At 44.1% G+C, this 21457-nt stretch overlaps 1 protein-coding gene across 8 annotated transcripts in view; it reads left to right on the top strand.

Moving 5' to 3' along the window:
* The first annotated feature begins 1861 nt into the window (after positions 1-1861).
* Positions 1862-21457, top strand: part of Pcdh7 (protocadherin 7) — a 402204-nt gene continuing 382608 nt past the window's right edge. For 7 of the 8 annotated variants that reach the window (XM_075943500.1, XM_075943499.1, XM_075943498.1 and 4 more), the window contains exon 1: positions 1862-7523. In XM_075943500.1, coding sequence (XP_075799615.1) covers positions 4350-7523 — 3174 coding nt within the window. In that variant the 5' untranslated portion in view covers positions 1862-4349. Of the gene's footprint in view, positions 7524-13359; positions 14165-21457 lie in introns of those variants that run through there. The other variant, XM_075943503.1, reaches the window with a different exon arrangement.

Below are 21457 nucleotides of genomic sequence, written 5' to 3'. Positions count from 1 at the left end.
TCAGGTTGAGTAGATAAAAGCAGCCTCGGGTCTGAGGGGCCGGGTGGGGTCTGTGGGTGGGAGAGAATCCGGATATCACATTCCCCTGGTGAGGTCTGCTACTGGGAGGATTAAGTCCCCGGGTTCCATTTAATGAAATTGCTGAGCACTTGTGACACTGGCACTAAGACTGCGGAAATGGGGCGGGGGTGGGGGGAAACTGCTGCTCGCCTTCATTCACCCAGTGCACCGGCTGGAGGCTGGTGTGACGGTTTCAGCGCCCAGACAGGGGGCGGAAGAAGACCGGGAGCTGTGGCCGCCACAAGGGCGCTGGGAGGGTCCCTCGGTTCCTCCCTTACCTCCCTCCACCCTCTTCCCGCCCATTCCATTCTCTTTCACAGGAACTGCTCTGCGGGGCAAAGGAGCTGCCACTTCTTGGCTGCTCTGGCAGAAAGGTCGGAGCTGGCGACCGATGGGGGAGGGAGCAAAGCTAGGTTTCCCGGCCCAGCAGCAGCCAGGCAGCGCTGCTCCCCATGCAGCACACGTCGGACCCATTTCCCACGCTGGCTTGGCTCCGCGGCGGAGTCGGTGGGGATAAGTGGGGAGGGCAGGATGAGGTTACCTCCCTCTCGCGGAGAAAACCACTCCACTGTGAAGGACGCTCTGCACCCCTGTCCCCCAGTCATCGTAGAAGAAGTATATGCTGCTCTAGGGAAGAGTCGCCCACTCAGTCACCCTCCCCCCGCACCTCCCCCGCCAATAGCGGCGGGAAAATGCTTGAAGAGGCAGAGGGGGGTTATTCAAGTTTATGGTCTGACAAGGGATGAGGTAGTGCATAATGTCTCTCTGCCCACGCGACTGCCTGAAGTTTGCAAAATTCTAGTAAGGCGACTAGTGCGGTGAGCGCAGTGCGCCGCACTGGCACGCATCGGAATGCACGGCGCAAAGCCTCGCAGTGGAGATGGCGTCCCCCTTCCCATTCGAATCTGGATCAGGAGAAAGCAGGCATTCAGATAAATCCCTATTCTTCCAAATGTAAGGGGGACATTGCGTTACTGCCACTTCGCCGGCCACTGAGGCGCTGCGGCGCCAGCCCCCGCCTCCAGACTGCGGCTGTGAGCACTGAGCCTGCGCGCCAGGCTTTTCTCGCTGATGCTGCAGATAGGGAGCTGTGGGCTCTGGTGGCAGTGACGGCGGGAGGGTTACGGGGAAGGCCGTTCTATCGGAGGAGGAGGAGACACCCCTCCCGGAAAAATGCTGCTTTATGGGACAGGAAAATACTCGCTAGGTCCCTGGCACATACTTCTCACAGATCCGTCCTCTGTGCTTCCTCGGACGCCCTAGAGAGATCTTGGAAACCAGTGCCGCTTCCCTCGCCACCCCGCCCCCCCATTCCTGTTCTCTGCGCTCGCCCAAACAACCGCGCGCTTCCTGTGCTCCTAGACTTTATTAGTATTTGCCTTGTTTAAATCATTCAGCGCCTCCTCTCTGGTCTCACAAAAAGCAAAATTAACATTGTGAGCATTGGGTGGAAGGGGGGTCCGCCCCAAATTTCTTTATATGGGGGGAGACCTTTAAATACCCAGACTAATCAAACCTCAGCAACATTCTTCGAGATAGTCAGGGCGCTATCCAAATACCACATACCAGTCTTGCCCTTCTTAATCTTAAGGGAGAGGGCTTTCCTTTGACAGCCTTTGAAATAAATGAGGAGTGAGTGGTTTTTATTCGAAAAACACCCTCAGTCCTGAGATCTTACTAGGCAGACTGCGGTGGTCTTGCAGAGAGCTGGGAAAGCCTCATGCCAGAGAATGGCAGGGACTTCACAAGGCACAAAGTCAAAAGGAGAGAAAAGACGTTAAGCATACTCGGTACACAAAGTTGCCATTAAAGTTTATTTCCCTTATATCCAGGTAGGTGACGCTACACTTTGTCACTTACTAAAGGCTACAGGTTCTATTCAAAATAATAATAATAATATCAATCCTTCTAAGCATGTGTTTTATTCCCCAGGCGCGTGCACACAAGGTCTATCCCCAGTGAAAGCCGGATGACAGGAATTCCAAGCATTTAAACAAAGGCAGGCATTCTCCCCGCCCCAAAGCAGACCTCCAAAGTCTGTGCTCCAAAAAAGGATCCTCTCCGTCTCTAACTGGAGTTTGATGTTCTCTCAACACTACTGCAGCCAGCCATGGTTTTTCAGAACACAAGCCTCGCTGTGGGGACCCAGACGATGTCCTCAGCCTATCAGTAGCGATGCACTAACCCAGATGCTCAATTGCGAAGCGAAGACGCGTTGGGGGTGGGAGTTGGGGCGGGAGGAATACATCGTTTGAGGGTGGACGTAGGAGAAAGGTATACTAACACTCACTACAGCCTTTACCCACGCAGCCGGATTTAGTCTACGGAGAAAAGTCTACCAGTCCTAAAGGGGAAAAGCAATTAGCCCCCTCCTCAAACTGTCAAAGGGGACTAGGTTTTGGCTTAAAGGGACTGAGATTGGGGAGTGCCCAGTCGGCCCTACGAACTGAAGCCGAGCTTCTGTGAACGCCGCGGCTGGCTGGTACTTGCTCCCGCCTCCCTTCCCGGTGCCCTCCTCCCTGGTTCTCTGCAACTGTGTAGTTTCCGAAACCACCGCCGCCGCTGCAGCGTCGGGGACAAGTCTGAGTCCGGAGCCCAAGAGCTTTCCGCAGCAACCACCACTTTATGCAAACTTGCGGGTTTCCAGCTCAGGGGTAGCGAGAGTAGGAGCTTCCCTGTGGCGATTTGGTGTCTCGGAACGGCCACCGCGAGAGAGACGGCGGGAGCGCGCGCACCAGACTCTCCCAGACGCGAAAGCGGACGAGACAACTGCGGAATTCACCCGCCGCGCCAGGGCACTTCCGAGACAACAACCGACTGGCACTTTTTCTCCCGTTGGCAAACTAGATTTTTTTTTTTAAGCTACTTGGCAGCTCTGTTTGACTCCACCTCCCCCTCTACCCCCGCCTCAGTGCCTTTGGCTTTTCTTTGGAAACCCGGACAGAATTGGGCATCTTTGTTAATTGCCGTTAGGAGTACCCGGCCGTGCGTTTTCACCCGGCCCTGTCGCGGTTGCACGGAGCCAGGCTTGCTCACCTTTGAACTGCAAAGGGATCAAGTTCAGCTCGAGTTCCCTGCATTGAGACTAAAAGAAGCTGAGAGACTGTGCAGGAGAGAGAGTGAGAGAGGGGGGAAAGGGGAAAGGAGAGGAGGGAGGAGAGAAGGGGAGGGAGGAGAGAAAGAAGGAGGGAGGGAGGGGAGGGATCGAGAGAGAGAGAGCGCGCGGAGAGAGAGAGGCTGCAATCTCCTCCCTGAATCGCGCACAGCGCTGCAGATCCCTCTGCTCCAACACGCGGGCCGAATGCAGGTGAGGGAGGCACGGACTCTGCGGCTGAGAATCCAAACTTGGGCACCGCGCGGTGCGCACGGTTCGACTGTAGCCCCTACGGGCGAATGGTTGCTGCGGTTTCAGGCGGCGGCTTCGTGACTAATGACCTTGCGCAGAGTTGTTAAGAAAAAAAGAGAAACCCGAGCTCTCCCGGGTGAGGAGCGACCGACTTTGGGCGTCTCTGAAGATGGCTCGGGCTGCTCTTTGGCGCGCCGGGGGCACCCGATCGCGGACCGAGCTGTGACGTTAGGCGTCTTCGCTGCACCTTGCCCGGAGCGACCTGCCGTGAAATTTTTCATTTAAGATATGTTGAGTGGCTTCCTGGCAGCTTAAGAGGAGTCAGAGTTGAGACGGGCTTGTTGCTGGCCCCGAAGTCTCTTGCAGGAAGCGGCTCACGTTTGTCTGGACCTCCGGAGCCTAAACAGAAACTGGGTCTAGAGTGAGTGGCTGGAACGTGAATTGGACTTAACTCCAGTAAGGACTAGCCCGGCTGGCAGGCGGGGAAGGCTGCAGGTTTGCTCCACTCCGCTTCCACACTACACCGCTCTCTTGCGGAAGCTGTTCCGGCCCCTTTCCCAGAGCTTTGGGGACTGGATCTCAGGATATTCCCGCTGCGGGGATGACTTTGTGGAGGCACCGAGTCCGTGGCGCGCAGTGTCCCGTGAACTGTAAGTACTGCGAGTGAACGGTGGCTGGCGAGAGGGCGATTAGCACCCATTGCATGAATTATGAAACAATAACTTTCGGAAGAAGCAGGAGGAGAAAAAAAAGAAGCATCTATAGCTGCCCCCTCCCATCGGCCGACTCTACACGCTACTCTGGCCCCCTCCCTCCCCTCCCTCTCGTTTCTTCCTTTCCCGGAGAGGAGGACCGAGGGGAGGGCAGGCGGCCAGCCCCGGAGGAGGGGGGTACCAAGGGGGGTTGTGGTTAGAAGGAGCAGTAGCAACAGCAGCAAGAGAAGATGCTGAGGATGCGGACTACGGGATGGGTGCGCGGCTGGTGCTTGGGCTGTTGCCTCCTTCTGCCGCTCTGCCTCAGCCTGGCCTCCGCCAAGCAGCTGCTCCGGTACCGGCTGGCGGAGGAGGGCCCCGCCGACGTGCGGATCGGCAATGTGGCCTCGGACCTGGGCATCGTGACCGGCTCGGGCGAGGTGACTTTCAGCCTTGAGTCTGGCTCTGAGTACCTGAAGATTGACAACCTCACCGGCGAGCTGAGCACCAGCGAGCGGCGCATTGACCGAGAGAAACTGCCCCAGTGTCAGATGATCTTCGACGAGAATGAGTGTTTCTTGGACTTCGAGGTATCCGTGATAGGGCCCTCGCAGAGCTGGGTGGACCTGTTTGAGGGTCGGGTCATCGTGCTGGACATCAATGACAACACGCCCACCTTCCCGTCACCGGTGCTCACCCTCACGGTGGAAGAGAACCGGCCTGTAGGAACACTTTACCTGCTGCCCACGGCCACCGATCGTGACTTCGGTCGCAATGGAATCGAGCGCTACGAGCTGCTCCAGGAGCCCGGGGGTGGCGGTGGCGGCGGGGAAGGAAGACGCTCGGGGCCGGCGGACAGCGCCCCCTACCCAGGGGGCGGCGGGAACAGCGCGAGCGGCGGCGGCCCTGGAGGTTCCAAGCGCCGGCTGGAGGTGCCTGAGGGTGGCGGCGGGACTGGTTCTGGTGGCCGAAGCAGTGTGTTCGAGCTGCAGGTGGCAGACACCCCAGACGGCGAGAAACAGCCGCAACTGATAGTGAAGGGGGCGCTGGACCGGGAGCAGCGAGACTCCTACGAGCTGACCCTCCGAGTGCGCGATGGGGGCGATCCACCTCGGTCCTCACAGGCCATCTTGAGGGTGCTCATCACCGACGTGAATGACAACAGCCCCCGCTTCGAGAAGAGCGTTTATGAGGCTGACCTGGCTGAGAACAGCGCTCCAGGCACCCCCATCCTGCAGTTGCGCGCCGCCGATTTGGACGTGGGGGTCAATGGACAGATCGAGTATGTATTTGGGGCCGCTACCGAGTCGGTAAGAAGGCTACTGCGTCTGGATGAAACGTCCGGTTGGCTCAGTGTCTTGCACCGTATTGACCGCGAGGAAGTGAATCAGCTGCGATTCACAGTCATGGCCCGTGACCGTGGGCAGCCCCCCAAGACCGATAAGGCCACCGTGGTCCTCAACATCAAAGACGAGAACGACAACGTTCCCTCCATCGAAATTCGCAAGATAGGACGTATCCCACTTAAGGACGGGGTGGCCAACGTGGCCGAGGACGTCCTGGTGGACACGCCAATCGCCCTGGTGCAGGTGTCCGACCGAGATCAAGGCGAGAACGGGGTAGTCACCTGTACGGTAGTGGGAGATGTGCCTTTCCAGCTTAAGCCAGCCAGCGACACAGAGGGCGATCAGAACAAGAAAAAGTACTTCCTGCACACATCGGCCCCACTGGACTATGAGACCACCCGGGAGTTCAACGTGGTCATAGTGGCGGTGGACTCTGGCAGTCCTAGCCTCTCCAGCAACAATTCCTTGGTGGTCAAGGTGGGAGACACCAACGACAACCCTCCTGTCTTTGGTCAGTCTGTGGTTGAGGTTTACTTTCCAGAGAACAACATTCCAGGTGAGAGGGTAGCCACTGTGCTGGCGACAGACGCTGACAGTGGGAAGAACGCAGAGATTGCTTACTCCCTGGACTCCTCAGTGATGGGGACTTTTGCCATAGATCCCGATTCTGGGGACATCCTGGTCAATACAATCCTGGACCGGGAGCAGACTGACAGGTATGAGTTTAAAGTTAATGCCAAAGACAAAGGCATTCCTGTGCTGCAGGGAAGCACCACGGTGATTGTACAGGTGGCTGATAAAAACGACAACGATCCTAAGTTTATGCAGGACGTCTTTACCTTTTACGTGAAGGAAAACTTGCAGCCCAACAGCCCTGTGGGAATGGTCACCGTGATGGATGCTGACAAGGGACGGAATGCAGAGATGAGCCTGTACATAGAGGAGAACAGTAACATTTTTTCTATTGAAAATGACACAGGGACCATTTACTCCACAATGTCTTTTGACAGGGAACATCAGACTACATACACTTTCAGAGTGAAGGCTGTGGATGGGGGAGATCCTCCCAGATCGGCTACAGCCACAGTCTCCCTCTTTGTGATGGATGAAAATGACAACGCTCCCACAGTTACCCTTCCCAGAAACATTTCCTACACGTTGCTGCCACCTTCAAGTAATGTCAGGACAGTAGTAGCTACAGTGCTGGCAACAGACAGTGATGATGGCATCAATGCGGACTTGAACTACAGCATTGTGGGAGGGAATCCTTTCAAGCTGTTCGAGATTGATCCCACCAGTGGTGTGGTTTCTTTAGTAGGAAAACTCACCCAAAAGCACTATGGTTTGCATAGGCTGGTTGTGCAAGTGAATGACAGCGGCCAGCCTTCCCAGTCCACTACAACTTTGGTGCATGTATTTGTCAATGAAAGTGTTTCCAACGCAACAGTGATCGACTCCCAGATAGTCAGAAGTTTGCACACCCCGCTCACGCAGGATATAGCTGGTGACCCAAGCTATGAAATTAGCAAACAGAGACTCAGTATTGTCATTGGGGTGGTTGCTGGCATTATGACAGTGATTCTAATCATTTTAATTGTCATGATGGCAAGATACTGCAGGTCCAAAAATAAAAATGGCTACGAAGCTGGCAAAAAGGACCACGAGGACTTTTTTACACCCCAGCAGCATGACAAATCTAAAAAGCCTAAAAAGGACAAGAAAAATAAAAAGTCTAAGCAGCCACTCTACAGCAGTATTGTCACTGTCGAAGCTTCTAAACCAAATGGACAGAGGTATGATAGTGTCAATGAGAAGCTGTCAGACAGCCCAAGCATGGGCCGATACAGGTCAGTTAATGGTGGGCCTGGCAGTCCCGACCTGGCAAGGCATTACAAATCTAGTTCCCCATTGCCAACTGTCCAGCTTCACCCCCAGTCACCAACTGCAGGGAAAAAACATCAGGCTGTACAAGATCTACCACCAGCCAATACATTTGTGGGAGCAGGAGACAACATTTCAATTGGATCAGATCACTGCTCTGAGTACAGCTGTCAAACCAATAACAAGTACAGCAAACAGGTAAGATGTATCCCAGATACATTTACATAACCCAGAGAGCTTGATCACTTGGAGACAACTTGCAGCTTCTATGAGGTTGTGTCTTTCCTTGATAAAGGTCCTTCTAGTTTTACAACCAGGAGTTTAATGTTCATCTATACATTGATGTAGCTGAAGCCTTAGAGGACAGAGGTGTGCCCCTGTTATTTTGCAAGCTAGTCCTTGGCTTCCTAAGCCCTAAGGAAGTGGTAGTGATTTGTGCTTCTGTGTGCACTGGACAGCCTTAGTTCACCCATATTTTATGTTTTACAGGATAAATATGTTTATCTTATTAGGAGAGTTCTAAGTGAAACCTTGTAGAGAAACTACTGGTGGTCATGCTAATTGAGCACTGAAAAGTTTTAACTGTGTCATGAATCACGCAGGGTTTTACACGTCAGCATTTACTGATTCATACAAATGCAGAGCCAAGTCCAAAGTCTTGAAATCCTGCCATCCTGACTTGATTTGATGAAAATAGTGCCTTAAGAGTACTTAATGATAAGCAAGTGTCATGCATAATTGCATTTTTAATTCTTTGTATTTATAACACCGTTTATTTATAATTAGTAGGCAACTATGTTTATATACAATCAGCCACCTGAATTCTTCATATTCAGTATTCCAAAGCTTATAAACAAAATTAGGTTGTACTGAGTACAAGATACTTGTGAGTGATTTGGGATATACTAGAAATACCAAGGTTATGTGTGTTACTTTTGTGTGCTATTTGGCTTAACTATTCCCTGGTATAATTTTAAAATGGTTATACACATACATACATAGGTCGAGGGGAATTTCTGAATATGTCAGATTTATTTTGCACTTTTCTCATGTGGTGGGTCTTATACAGAAGTTTACTTTTTATGTCCACCAAAGTTCGACACACAGCAAATGGAATCTTTCAGACATTGCTAAAATGCTGCCGCAAACACTGCAAAGAATGCATCCCATGTCTCTTATTACCAAAATTCACCTTAAGAATTACAGTTATGACTTGCTAGTTGATATAATGTGATGGTTCTTCTACTAGACATGTTTTGCATGTAGAATGCTTCATCTGAGAAGAATTGAGATGAAGGAGGAAGTTGCTATAGAGTCTCACTTAATGTTATTCAGAAAATACTGAGCTCTCATAGTTTTCAGCATTATTAAAATATTTTCTACTTGTGGAATTTTACTTTGGTTAAGGAGAAGAAGAATTAATATTTTTTTTAAAAAAATCCAGCCTTAAAAGCAGTAAAGACTGTAGGTTTGAACTAGTGTATATGAAGTGGTTTTAAAAATAGATCTTTGGATGCATGTAAGCTTGACTTGTTTCTTTATTTGAGAACACAGTTTGATCCTGTGGAGAATTTATATCTGTTATGTTATTGCTTTACATAGAGTTAAAAGCAGATGTGTTTTGGCCTGGTGTTTAATGCCTTCATCAGTTTTGTAAATAAGCAGGACTCTATTGAAACTGTAGCACTTTTTTCATATTATTTACATACACATGGAAATAAACTGAGGTCTTTACATTCCCTGAGAAAACGATAGCATCCATGCAGCATAGTATGAAGATGGCTTACACAGAACATTTTTATCTCTCTTACCAAACCAATAGTGATTTTGCCCTATGGTAGAGTGGTATTTGTATTCTAAATGGTTTAGTTGTATGCTTTTGAGTAGCTATGTATAATGGAAAACTTACAAATCGTGTATGCAAACACCACATGAAGTCTGGGGTGTAAACTGGAGCTACATTTGACTCATTTGAAAGCATAGCTCTATATTCTTGAATTTTTTAAAAAAAATATATCGAATGTCAAGACAATTGGCATGCCATTTGAGCAGCAAAGTGATATGTTCATAAATTAACTAATGCATGGCATTTGTCTTTTAATTGAGCCAAATCCACTTACCAAAATAGAAAACCTACAAAGTGGGTGGAACGAATCACTTAGCTTGGCAAAGGTGACTTTGGAAACCTTGCATGCCATTAGGCATTCCAAAAATGTACAAAGTTTTAACCACAAGTAAACAGCTGACCTACAATAAAAATAAAAGCAAATGAAACACACTCCCCCTAATGTAATTAGTAATAGTAATTGATATGTTTCATCTGCTCAATATTGCTGTCAGGGGACAAGAGATCCATTTCCAACTTCCGTTGTACCATCTGACATGAGCACAGTTCACTTGGTTCGGATTTTTGCTTGTGTCATGCGTAGCTACTTTTCTGGTTTTGCTCATAAAAGATTTAGCTTTCACAGAACTAAGGCATGTTTTCTTTTATTTAGCTTCATTTTTAAATACACAAAGGATTTTGCTGTTTTCCTCCTTTGATAAATGAATTTATCTCAAATTTGAGACTTCTATTCTTTCAGTTTATTAGATTTGAGACTTGTACTTTTTCAGTTCCTTGGGGGACCGTTTAAAGCGTGAGATTTCACTAGCTACGATGCCTTCATTTTATTTATTTCCTGAACTGCCTTATTATATTTCTCTATTTATACTGATGAAATGGAAATGATGTTTCTTTTAGTATTTTCTGCAGGAAAAGTGGGCATTTGGAAGTGTTTCTCTTAAGTGATATCAGGGAACACAGTGTAGTAAGCCAAGGACTCCCCAGAAAGCGTGTGAAAATAGTGTTTACATGCACTTCCCCTCTTCCATTTTTGTTGGGTTGATTTCACAGGCTCTAGGGATATTTACTTCAAGCACCTCTTAATACTTACTCTAGATATGTGTTGCAGAGTGGCTGAAACCATTTTTCAAATTCACACATTGAAGAACCTGAGGGTGGGACCTAGGTTTTCATAGTTCAGACCTTGGCAGTGCAAGCAAAAGTCTTTGCCATCCAATACCTGACGTTTACTTAAGCACTGTGAAGCTCATCCACAGAATTTTTGAGACTGCCTCCCTTACATTTAGTTCTTAGTTTGCTTTGCAAGCTTGGTGGCTTTTAGTGTTGTGACCTGAAAGGACAACTGTGCATCTAATTTATAGAGAAAAGGAAAATGCATGCTAAATAATTTCAGCAAAACTGCAAAAATTGTTGAACTACAAATTTAGAATTAGCTCTTCTCTGCTATTCGTAAGCCCCAGTGAGTTTATCACTTGGTATGACATTTTATAAGATAATGAATTAATATATAAAAGTTTATTTTATTTCATAAATGGAAAGTAAGGCAATTTATTTTTGATAAGAATTGAGCTTGAATGAACATTTATTTTAAGATGCATTTTGAGCTGATCTCAATATATCCACGAGAAAAAGATTTCTGTTTCTCCACTGGCAGTTTCCCTTCTGTTAAGGAACTACTGAATTGGTGTGAATAATGTCCTCGTTAATAAAATTTTGTTCAGTGTTCTTTATACACTTAAATAATATACTAATACAACTGAACATAATGAAAAGATGGCTGTGGTGTTGGAAGCAAGTGAATGGCTTCCCTTTATTATCAGAGGGCCGCATTTTTTGAAAACCAAGAATCAGCTTGCTTGTGCACCAGCGCATATATTTTAGTGCTAACATCTGCAAAGTGATGCCAGCTCTATCCAGCTTTCAGTTTAATTTTCCAGACGAATGTCTGCAAGGTGTTGCACCTGTCTATAACCAAGAACGCTTTTATTGAATCTGCATATATTTTTTTACTTGGCTTGGTATTCTAGGCAGGAACCGGATAACTAATAGGACAGAGACATTTACTGAACAATATTACCAGGATCTTTGTGTGAGTAAGGAATAAAAGAAACTTCATCCAGTTATGCGGTCCATGGTTGATGTGCAGTTTTAAAGGGAAATCCATATAGGACAATTTAAATGTCGCTCCCTGTTACCTTAAATAAATCAATCAACTAATGATTAGTTGATAGGCATGGCGACGAATAATAAGAATGTTTGAAGTGACCACAGTCTTAGCTATCATGCGCTTTCTTTCTGTTTACACTCAAGCACGCATGGATGTGAAGCAACCATGGGGCCAATAGCGCTTTATTTTGTGTTAATGTCCGTTCGCTGATGTGCTTATGATACTCAAATATTCAATTTACACAGAGGAGAAATAAAAGCATGCTAGTCAACAGCTTATTGCCTGTATCTAGAATCATGAGCGTTATCATTTTTAGAATGAAAAAGTACCACCTTAGCAGTTCTGCCAGTTTACAGAAGAAGAAATCGAGGAATTAGCATGAAAAAATTCACCTGATTGGGGTTACAAAGTTATCAGAGATAGAATGTAGACCAGAGGCCTCCCATTAACAATTAAACCCCTTTTAGAGGTAAAAACACCTGCTGACCCTCAGTTAGTTTCTCTGTGTTGAATGCAGCAGCGCATGAATTGGTTTTGGTTTTTATATCCTTGCTAATATATTTGCTATAAATATAGACCTTTTTTCAATAGAGTATAACTGCCCTGGGCTCCAGGTCTTATGTGTAGAATTATCAAGGAATTTATAACTCAAAACTTACAGATTTCAATAAGAATTCATCACACTTTCTCCTATGCAAGGTATAATTGATGATGTATATTAAACAAAGCTAATGTGGTTTTGCTTAGCCTAGGCTCAAAAAGGTAATTGACAGCATTTTAAGTTTAGCACAACAGTAAGAACATAAGCTCTTGTCATACTTATCATTCAGCATATCTTTATTAGAAAAGCATTCCATTTGAAAACAATGAAAATAAATACTCTCAGGATTGTACATGACAAGGTCTGTATATTCTTACTGAAGTAATTGTTTGCTTTTTCCATCAAACCAATAACCCCCTTTATAGGTTCCTTTACGCTATATCTACTTGTCCTAAACATACAACGGCACATTGTATTTATTTTCATCCCAGTGTGCTTGCTAGTAAGTTTTGTAGAAAAGTTAGACATTTTTGTTGCTTTTCAGTTGAAAAAATAAGTTGTTTGGTGTTAAACTATATGTAGATTCTAAATTTTCACGGGCATCATGTAGAAAGTATGTACTTTACTAACTTCAATGACTCTTAGCCATGGTTTGGCCATAGACTCCACTGGATTGGAGTCATTGACCTCAGAGTTGGAGAACAGCGATGGTGTGGACACTGTGCAATAAGTGTAGCCAAAGCTGCTTTACGTGTGGAGCACATGTAACTAAGTTCTGGACTATGACTTGTTTATTGACTGTGGCTCTATAGAAACAGTAAAAGCTGACTCACACTTTTAAATCCCCGTACTCAGGAGGCAGAGGCAGGCCAATTTCTGAGTTTGAGACCAGACTGGGTCTACAGAGCAAGTTCTAGGCAGCCAGGGCTACATAGAGAAACCCCTAGTGTGGGGATGGGGAGGGGGTGGAGAAGTAGAAGCCATTAATGTAAATCTACAGTAAGTTTCATTTTCAATTTTTTTCTACTTTTTAAAGCCCTTAAACTCTTGTCTAAAGCAAAGCCCATGTCACGTACATCGCACGGTGCTTTATTTAGCATTAGTTAGTAGGAGAAATCGCATCCAAGAGAAGCAGAGCTGCAACCACTAAAACTAATCTTAATTATCACTTCTGGTGAATTAATGTTTTACGGGCGGAAGAAAGGTTTATTTTCAGGAATTTAGTGATGTTTGTATTGAGCTCTAATGCTGTGTACAAACAAGAGAACCATTTAAAGCCTCTGATGTAGGGTTTCTCTGACAAGTCAATTTTCCCCCTTGAGCATATTTATTATTTATAAATCTATAATTTGCAGATAAGAATTTTTATCTATTTCTGGACCTCTGTGTCAGCGTTTTCATAGAGTATAAGAAGACTTTAGGGAGATTTTCTACATCATGATTTTTTTTTAACCTACATAAATCTTTATTTTCCTTTCAGATGCGTCTACATCCATACATTACGGTGTTTGGCTGAATTCCACTCTAATATGATGCTCCCTTTTGCACCAAACTCTGTGATCACCTTGCTACCCTGACACCTGATGGAGCCTGCCCTTGGCCGTGGGGTGTCAGCCAATCACTGTTCCATTTGTTATGCCCTTTCTTCCCTATTTAAGGAAAATAAATAGCATAAGAATAAGTTAACTTCCAAAAAGGCAGTATTAATACAGCCATGTATTACTCACAGATGTGTACAGTTCCTTTCCCAAAGAGATGGCAACTATTAACACTTGATAGCAAAATCATTAGTAAAGAAAAAAAAATCATTAATAATAACTCTAAAGACTTTGGCTTTATGTGAAGAAAGGGAAACAGAATTTTATACTTTTTCTTTTTTGTCTACAGTGCACTAAATTACTGACTTCAAATAAAACCCTAAACTGATGATCGTTTTCTGTGTCATGTAATCACCACTGCTTCCAGCCTTGCGGACAGTTCTGAGACAGGACAGGCTCTGGGCCAATCTGTGTTGCAATTCGGAATGTCACTGTGTTTGTGTTTGTGTTTTTATCCACACGTGAATGTCAATGACTCCAAGAACTTTTATTAAATGTATGTTCTGTATGCTCTGTGACTTTCTGTGTGTAACACAGGCACTATAACTGATTAAATTTTTCTTAATCTTGAGGTAAATAATCAAAGAACCCATATAATTTAAAGAGTTTGTTGTTGTTGTTGATGAATTCATTAAGATTTTTTTTTTTAAAAAAAATTCAGTTCGCTTTAGCAAGGTCACTGCAGCCGCATTCAGAAGGAATATGTAGCCTCCAATGCTGCTGACTGCATTGAGAGGGAGGTCTGGTGTTTTATGTCAGATAATATAAACTCACAGTTCTAAGGATTAAGTAATTTCCATTGTAAATGGGTGGTTTTAGTTGTAGGAGTGACAGTCTAGGTAAGTGGACATTCTTTGGACAACCTGTCTGCCTTGCTATGTTTGTATATCTGTGCATCTGTTTGCTATATTTTGTGTTTACTTGTTTACATAGTCTGACTGTATTTATCGCAGTCTCTGCCCTGCCCTCTTAACAATCCTCGCAAAGTTCCAAAGTACCGGTAAGAGTGTCACAGTCCCAAGTTTTTGTTTCATTTTGTTTCATTCTGTTTTATTTTGTATGTGTGAACATGTCAGTTTAAACAAATAATGAAGAATATTGAACAACACGGAAGCATAAAATGTTGGGAACTGCTGTAGCCCATGCAAATCCCTAATGTACACTTAACAGGTTTCTCCGCCATTAGCTGTTTATCTGATTTCTGCAAAAGGGCCATTTTCTGAAGTATCATTGAATCAACAGTGAAATTCCTGAATAAAACTTAATTATCCTTTGCTTCTCATTTTGTTTTGAAGTCAAGGCCAGGGTAAAAGGCCGAAAGGAACCCAGACTCTGCCCTGGTTCTCTCAAATGGTGGATTTCTTTACCTCAAGAAGACAATTCACTCCAGTAGACTTAAAATGTAGATTTTGTAGCCAACCACGGCTCACAGACAATTGGATGATAGAACAAAGTCTAGGAGTTGGGGTGCATAGACTGTGTAGTGCGTGCCTATAAGTGGTATTTATCCAAACTGTTACAAAGAACCCTCAAAGTCAGCATTTGCAAACTCAAGCTATGGCATACTCTTGAGGAATGAGTCAATAGATCAAATTTCTGCCAAAAAAGTAGAAAGTTGTGAGATAGTACATGCTTCGTATATGTGGGAGCTGGGTTCCATACCCAGTGCTCCCAAGGAGATGTATACACACACTCACACACATACACACACACACACACACACACACACACACACACACACTTGTATATTTGTAATTGAAAAACTGGAGTAAGAACAAATACTCCTAGTGCAATATTTGTTTTAGTTGTATCCATGTCCACGTAAGCATTTCCATCCTTGATTTCCAGGTAAAGAATGTGTCTTAGTGTGAGGGAGATTAGGAGTACACAGAGAATCATGCTTTATCATACTGATGAGTGAGACCTTACATCTGTCTACTGTTGTGATCAGAAAAACTCAGTAAAACCCAAGCAAAACCTCACTATTGTACTCATTCCTCTGAATGAGAATAGACAATCACATACTGCAGCAATTAAGGACGCTGGTGCCCATTCCTTGCTGTCTTTTGCTTGTTTTATTTGTTTGGTTTTCAACATCTGTGTGTATCCAGTGCCCAAAGATTCTCCACTTTTCCCTTTCCCCCAGCTTCCTGGCTCCAAACATTATTAACTTTGGGGTATTTTTTACAGTCTTTATTGTAATTTCTAGAATTTACTGTAAAAGGGAATCTGTGCACTGATTGAGATTTTTTTTTAAAAAGCCACCCATTACATGGTTTATTTTGTTGTTTGGATGTTTCACTTTAAATTAAAAGACAGTAATCAAGTCTCTTCTAGAAAATTTAGGAAGCAACTGGTTCATTTAATGTGTTCATTCATTTTAAAAAGTTTTTTTTTTAGTACATGTACTATTACTGCCTGTCTAGGGTATAGAACATGCATAAATATTTGCCCTTGTGAAATTAATAGAATGATTGCAGAACCTAAAAGGACTGTGGTTTATATTTGCACACGCCTTTTAATTTTCAGAACACCAGATAGATGTTTGCTCATTTGTTCTTCAGAACAAACTGTTAAAACAAAAACACCTTCCTAGTTTCTCAGATGAAGATAATGAAGCAACCTGCGGTCTTTTGGTGGCTGATGGAATTGAGTTTAAGAACTTTATAAAATCGATGACAAACTATCCTGGAGGAATTCAAGAATACTGAAAGCGTCCCAGTGAAATCATGAAACTCACGTTTTTGCTTTGTTTGTTTATTAGTTTTGTTGAAAAAATATCTTACTGTGTACCCTGGTGCAAACTCTAAACTCATTCTGTACCTAAACCAAACTGCTTGCCCCTGCCTCCTTGAGTGCTGGGATTAAGGCCTGTGCCTCCATGCTGGCTGAAAACTGTGCTGTTAAATAAAATTAGTTTTAGACGTAGAGCTAAAAATCTTCCCCTAAATAGATGGAATTCAAGAGTTTGAAAACCATGCAAGAGAGATTTGTGCATTGCACTTTATGATAAGGTATATTTCCACAGTCCTAGCACCATTTTAGTTATGAATTTTAGTCATGCATTTAGTCATGAATTTAGAAGTTTTTAGTGAGTTACAACTAGAAGATCTAAGTATTCAATGTCACACTTCTATGTAGTATTTTACGTTGTTCACATAATATTTAAAATCGAATCTTTAAAAATTAATTTTGAACCTGACTTTATTTTTGAATGTATGTAGGGAAATGGCCGACCTTCTACTTGTTTGACAAAGTGATTCCATAATCTGACTCTCTCAGAAAACAACACACACACACACACACACACACACACACACAAATCTATAATTTTGTGTCAAACATTTCTTTCATGTGTGTTATTTTTAAAGCTGTTTCATTTGTATTACCTCCTGCAAGGCTGTGTGGTGGAGAGGCCTAGATCAAGGCCATCACTTTCCATGGGTAAGAATGCAAATGTGCTAAGCCTTAGGTAGGGGATTCACAGAAACTATCCCTAAATTTATCTCGCTCATCACACATTTTCCTATTGGCAAGGAGCAATCCTAACTTAAAGAAGACACTTCTAGATGTTTGCTTTACAGTGGACTGAAGCTTTGTACAGAGTTAGCCTTCAAATCCATGCATATCAGCTCTGGAATATATAGGACCTCTTCTATATCCCTCTCTAAGATACCCTGAGCTCTTGCCTCTCTTTCCTGAGGGGTAGAGACACCTCCCCAATGTGCTTCTCCACCAGGCCAGTATGGTATAGGAGCCTGGGCTCCATAGCAAATAAATAATTCTATTTTCCTAACCTGCATTCTTGTTCACGCTGTAAACATCAAACCCATGAATAAGATGAACCAATGAAAAATTTTAAAGCGAGAATAGAAGCAGTGGTTACTTAGCATGCTTGTGACATACGTGGAGAGATGGGTTGTTTAGGTTTTTTGTCAGTTTGACACAACTTAGACTCATCTGGGAAGAAGGAATCTTAAACTGAGAAAATGCCTCAGTCAGATTAGCTTATAGGAAAGTCTATGGACTTTCTTGATTAATGAGGCTTTGGGGGAGGGGGCGCTCCCACTGTGGGCAGGACCAACCACTGGGCAGCTGTCTTTGGTTGTATTAGAAAGAAAGTTGAGATAGCCATAGAGAGAAAATGCAGTAAACATTATTCCTCCAAGATCTCAGTTTCAGTCCCTGCCAAGAGTTAGGGTCTAGTCTAGGCTTCTCTTTGTGGTGAAATAAACCCTTTCCTTCCCCAAGTGGTCTTTGCTTGTGGTATTTAACCCTAGTGATAGAAAACAATCCAGGACAAGGGGGCTTGCAAGAGAATCATGAAATCAAATGGGCTGTCAGTATTTTTCTGGAACTCCATATCTGAGGCAAAAATAGATGTATGTACTCCCAAACACACAGGCACGGACGAATCTCTGTATCTGTCAATTTGTATATTTCTGCAGATACTATTCATATTCTGTGGCAACTCCGACACAAAAGTTTCTGTTTCCACCCTACCTCATAGCATGCAGTCATTTCTAAAGGTGAAATGCTGGCATGTCTGGAAAGGGAAATAATAAGGATGTATTGAATCTAGAGAGAAAGGAGGCCTAGGAATGGGATTGCAGCAGGAACAGAAGGAGTTAGGCAGTGGGATGAAAGCAGAAAATCTGTGTCATTCCAAAACTCTCCTTTGGATTTTGGAATGCCCTCAAGTGTTCCTTTTTCAGGATGTAAATGACCTCTGCTGGAGTTTGCCTGGGCTTTTAGCACACCTGGGTGTAAATTGCTTTAAGCAGATAACTAGGTCAGCACATCCCAAAGATCAATAGTCCTTAAGAAATGGAAATTTTGATTAGGGCCTTAGGGAAGGGATGGTAGCTTCTGGAGCCTGGAAGGGTGAGAACTCATTTAAAGCACCCAGTGTCTGCAAGACTAACTAGAGTCCCTCTAGGGTGTATGCCAGTGTGTGTGTGTGTGTGTGTGTGTGTGTGTGTGTGTGTGTGTGTTTGTAGAATTTATCAGAAATGGATGTTGTGATCTGAAAAATGAAAATGCAGCTTTGCGTTTTGGCGGAGGTATGCCATCAGGGCTTCATACAACTGCAGGAGAAGTGTGAAAAAAAGGTAGTAACCTCTCCTTCCTCCCAGTGAGATAGGGTCTTTTGTAGCTGCTTTGGTCTTCCTTTTCTCTCCACAGCAGCCAGTGTAACTGCTCTGTTCTATTTATTTCCTGTTTCATATTTTGGGGGAGAAAAAAAAGAGGAACCGTGGGAGGGGTAGAAAAGAAAAAAAAAAAACTTCCTGCAAGTATGCCCACATTCTGCTCCCCAGTATTATTCTGCCAGTAGACTAAAACAGTTGCCACTGATTGGGACTTCGTTATCAGGCAGTTGTTTCTCATCCTGGTTTTAACCTGAGGAAGCTGAGATTTAAAGAGGATAATAACATTTTTTTTTCACAGTTGGAAGAAACTTCAAAGGGAATTCTTTTGACAAAAGTCTGTGGATTGTTTAGAGCAGCCTGAAAGTACAGAATGCCAGCTGCCTCCAGTTCTGTGGAGTGGACTAAATACTTCAAGATTTGAGGGACAGTAGAGATGCAGTATTTTAGTAAACTAATTAAAATTAAGAGGAACTACACCCTCCTAATAAAGTACTGTGGCGATTCTCTTAATAGTAAGCCTGTCTTGACTGCATATAATCACTGTGGGTTTTTATACTGCACAGGTATTACAAATTAGGATTTGTTTTTCTTTCATGAAAATTTGATTCTAGTATACTACTTCTGTAGCCTAGGTGCTTTATTTATCTATCTATTTAATTATTTAGGTTTGGAGGATCTAAAACCTAGTATGGTTTTCTCCTAGCCATGCGTCCTTTACCATGGGTTTCCAGCCCTGGAGAAGTGACTCCACACAGCCATGTTAACTTTTTTCCTCAGGAGAATCCAGCCTGCAAAGTTCTAGGTTAGAACCTCTGAAATTCGAGGTTCTTCTTAGAAGTTCACCCCAGGAAAAATAGAAAATTTGAACCGGTTGAGACCGTGTGAAAATCTGCCCTCCAGTTCCAGCTGTTCCTGACTGACATGTCCTCAGGAAATACTTCTGTCATTGTACATGCTAATCTCTGTTCTGATTATGTGATAGGGTTTATGGGGGTCACAGAAAACTTTCGGGACTTTCCTAGGTACCTTCATGAGGGAGGATACCGTTTTTAGTTCCCCAGGAGCTTTCCTAGTCCCTTCTGAGGGCACCTTGACCCCTCGGCCGGCTTTCATTAGATGTACAACATGATTGAGAAATATTTTCCCTTGTCAATTTGAACCTCTGCTCGTCTGTTCCCACAGCTCCTTTTAAATTGGCACGAATCTAGTACTGAGAGACAGCTGAGTGTGGCCCCTAAGCATGTCAGTAGGTACGGGCAGTTGTCAGAAAGACAGACATGAGGGTTGTTGCCCTTTCGCTGGTGAAGAAAGAGGGGTGATGGCTTCCGCTGTAAAACAGGTAGTTTAGAGATGTCTTGGGCTAATTTGATTAGATCCTCTTGACATTGTTTTGATCCCAGCACTTTTTAAATCAGTCACTTCCTCTTGACTGCAACCTTGCTGGGAACCTTTCTTTCCCTTTATATCCAGCACCTAAAATTAACAGCTGCCCGTCACTGAACTTTTACCGGGTCCGGACCACTGTGGCCAGTGTTGCGTTAGGATATCATTGCTCTTTCCAACTTTCTAGAGGACGGTGATTTAGGGATCTGCTGTTGTGCTGGAGTAGGGGAAAAAGCTGCACTGGCTCCCATTTACCTCCTCCTCACAATACCCGTCAGAACTCTCTCTCCATATCTGGAGGTCTGTATTATAGCACTCCTGGGAGACTTCCGTTTGCAAAGGGAACTATTTAAAAATTAGCGCCTTTCTCCTCCCCAATAGCTGCTATTGTATCTTCAGCAGTTGTCTGTGGTCCTGTGTGTATGTTCAAGTGTCTGTGTGTGCATATGGAAGCTGGACAACAACCTTCTATATCTGTCCTCAGGAACAGGATTCCCCTGACACACACACACACACACACACACACACACACACACACACACACACACCTTTTTCTGTTGGATAAGGAGCTCCCAGAGTTCTTCCTATCACCACACCAGATATATATATTTAACTTTGGTTCTGGAAATTGAATTCAGGTCCATATGTTATTTTCTGACCGTACTATACTATCTTCCCAGGTCTCTCAGCAATTTTAACAACTCATATGCATCTTCCCAGGTTGTCATAACAGAATATTACAAACTGGACACCCTAAACACCAGGAGTTCAATTTTCTTTTCTTTTCTTTCTTTCTTTCTTTCTTTCTTTCTTTCTTTCTTTCTTTCTTTCTTTCTTTCTTTCTTTCTTCTTGAAAACTTAGATCAACCTGGTTTCCTGAGAGACCATCCACTTGCTTGTAGGTAGCTGACTCCTCATGATGTCCTCTCGTGGCTTTCCCTCTGTGCGTATACAGTCAGAAAGGTCATTAACCCCCTGTTAGAATGTCACTAGCCCTGTTCAGATGAGGACCATAGCCTTCAGAACTCATTTAACCTTAAAGGCCTATCTGGAAGTACAGACAAGCCAGGGATTATTATGACTTCAGTAGATGGACTTGGGAATACAGTTTTGTCCATGGCAGAGTCCATTCTTGGTCTGCACTAGAACACACCAGACTGGACCATAACCTTTCACATGCTTGTGACTCATTATATACAAACTTCATGTTTGGGGAACACATACACATACTTTTCACTTCTGTCAAGATGAACCTCACATGTTTTACAATGATGAAAATTAATAGACTCACTTTATCTTTATGAAGAACATATGATTCCTTAAAATATGTATACATGCCATACAACTTTAAATGCATCTTTTCAGTTTTCTACATATAGCATCTCATGCATATCATTGAATGCTTCTGCAGTTTCTCCTTTTCATGGAGATCTGATTTAAAGAACAT

Source organism: Microtus pennsylvanicus, chromosome 12 (assembly GCF_037038515.1).
Source record: "Microtus pennsylvanicus isolate mMicPen1 chromosome 12, mMicPen1.hap1, whole genome shotgun sequence".
Classification (NCBI taxonomy): domain Eukaryota; kingdom Metazoa; phylum Chordata; class Mammalia; order Rodentia; family Cricetidae; genus Microtus; species Microtus pennsylvanicus.
This window is presented reverse-complemented; position numbering and strand designations above follow the sequence as displayed.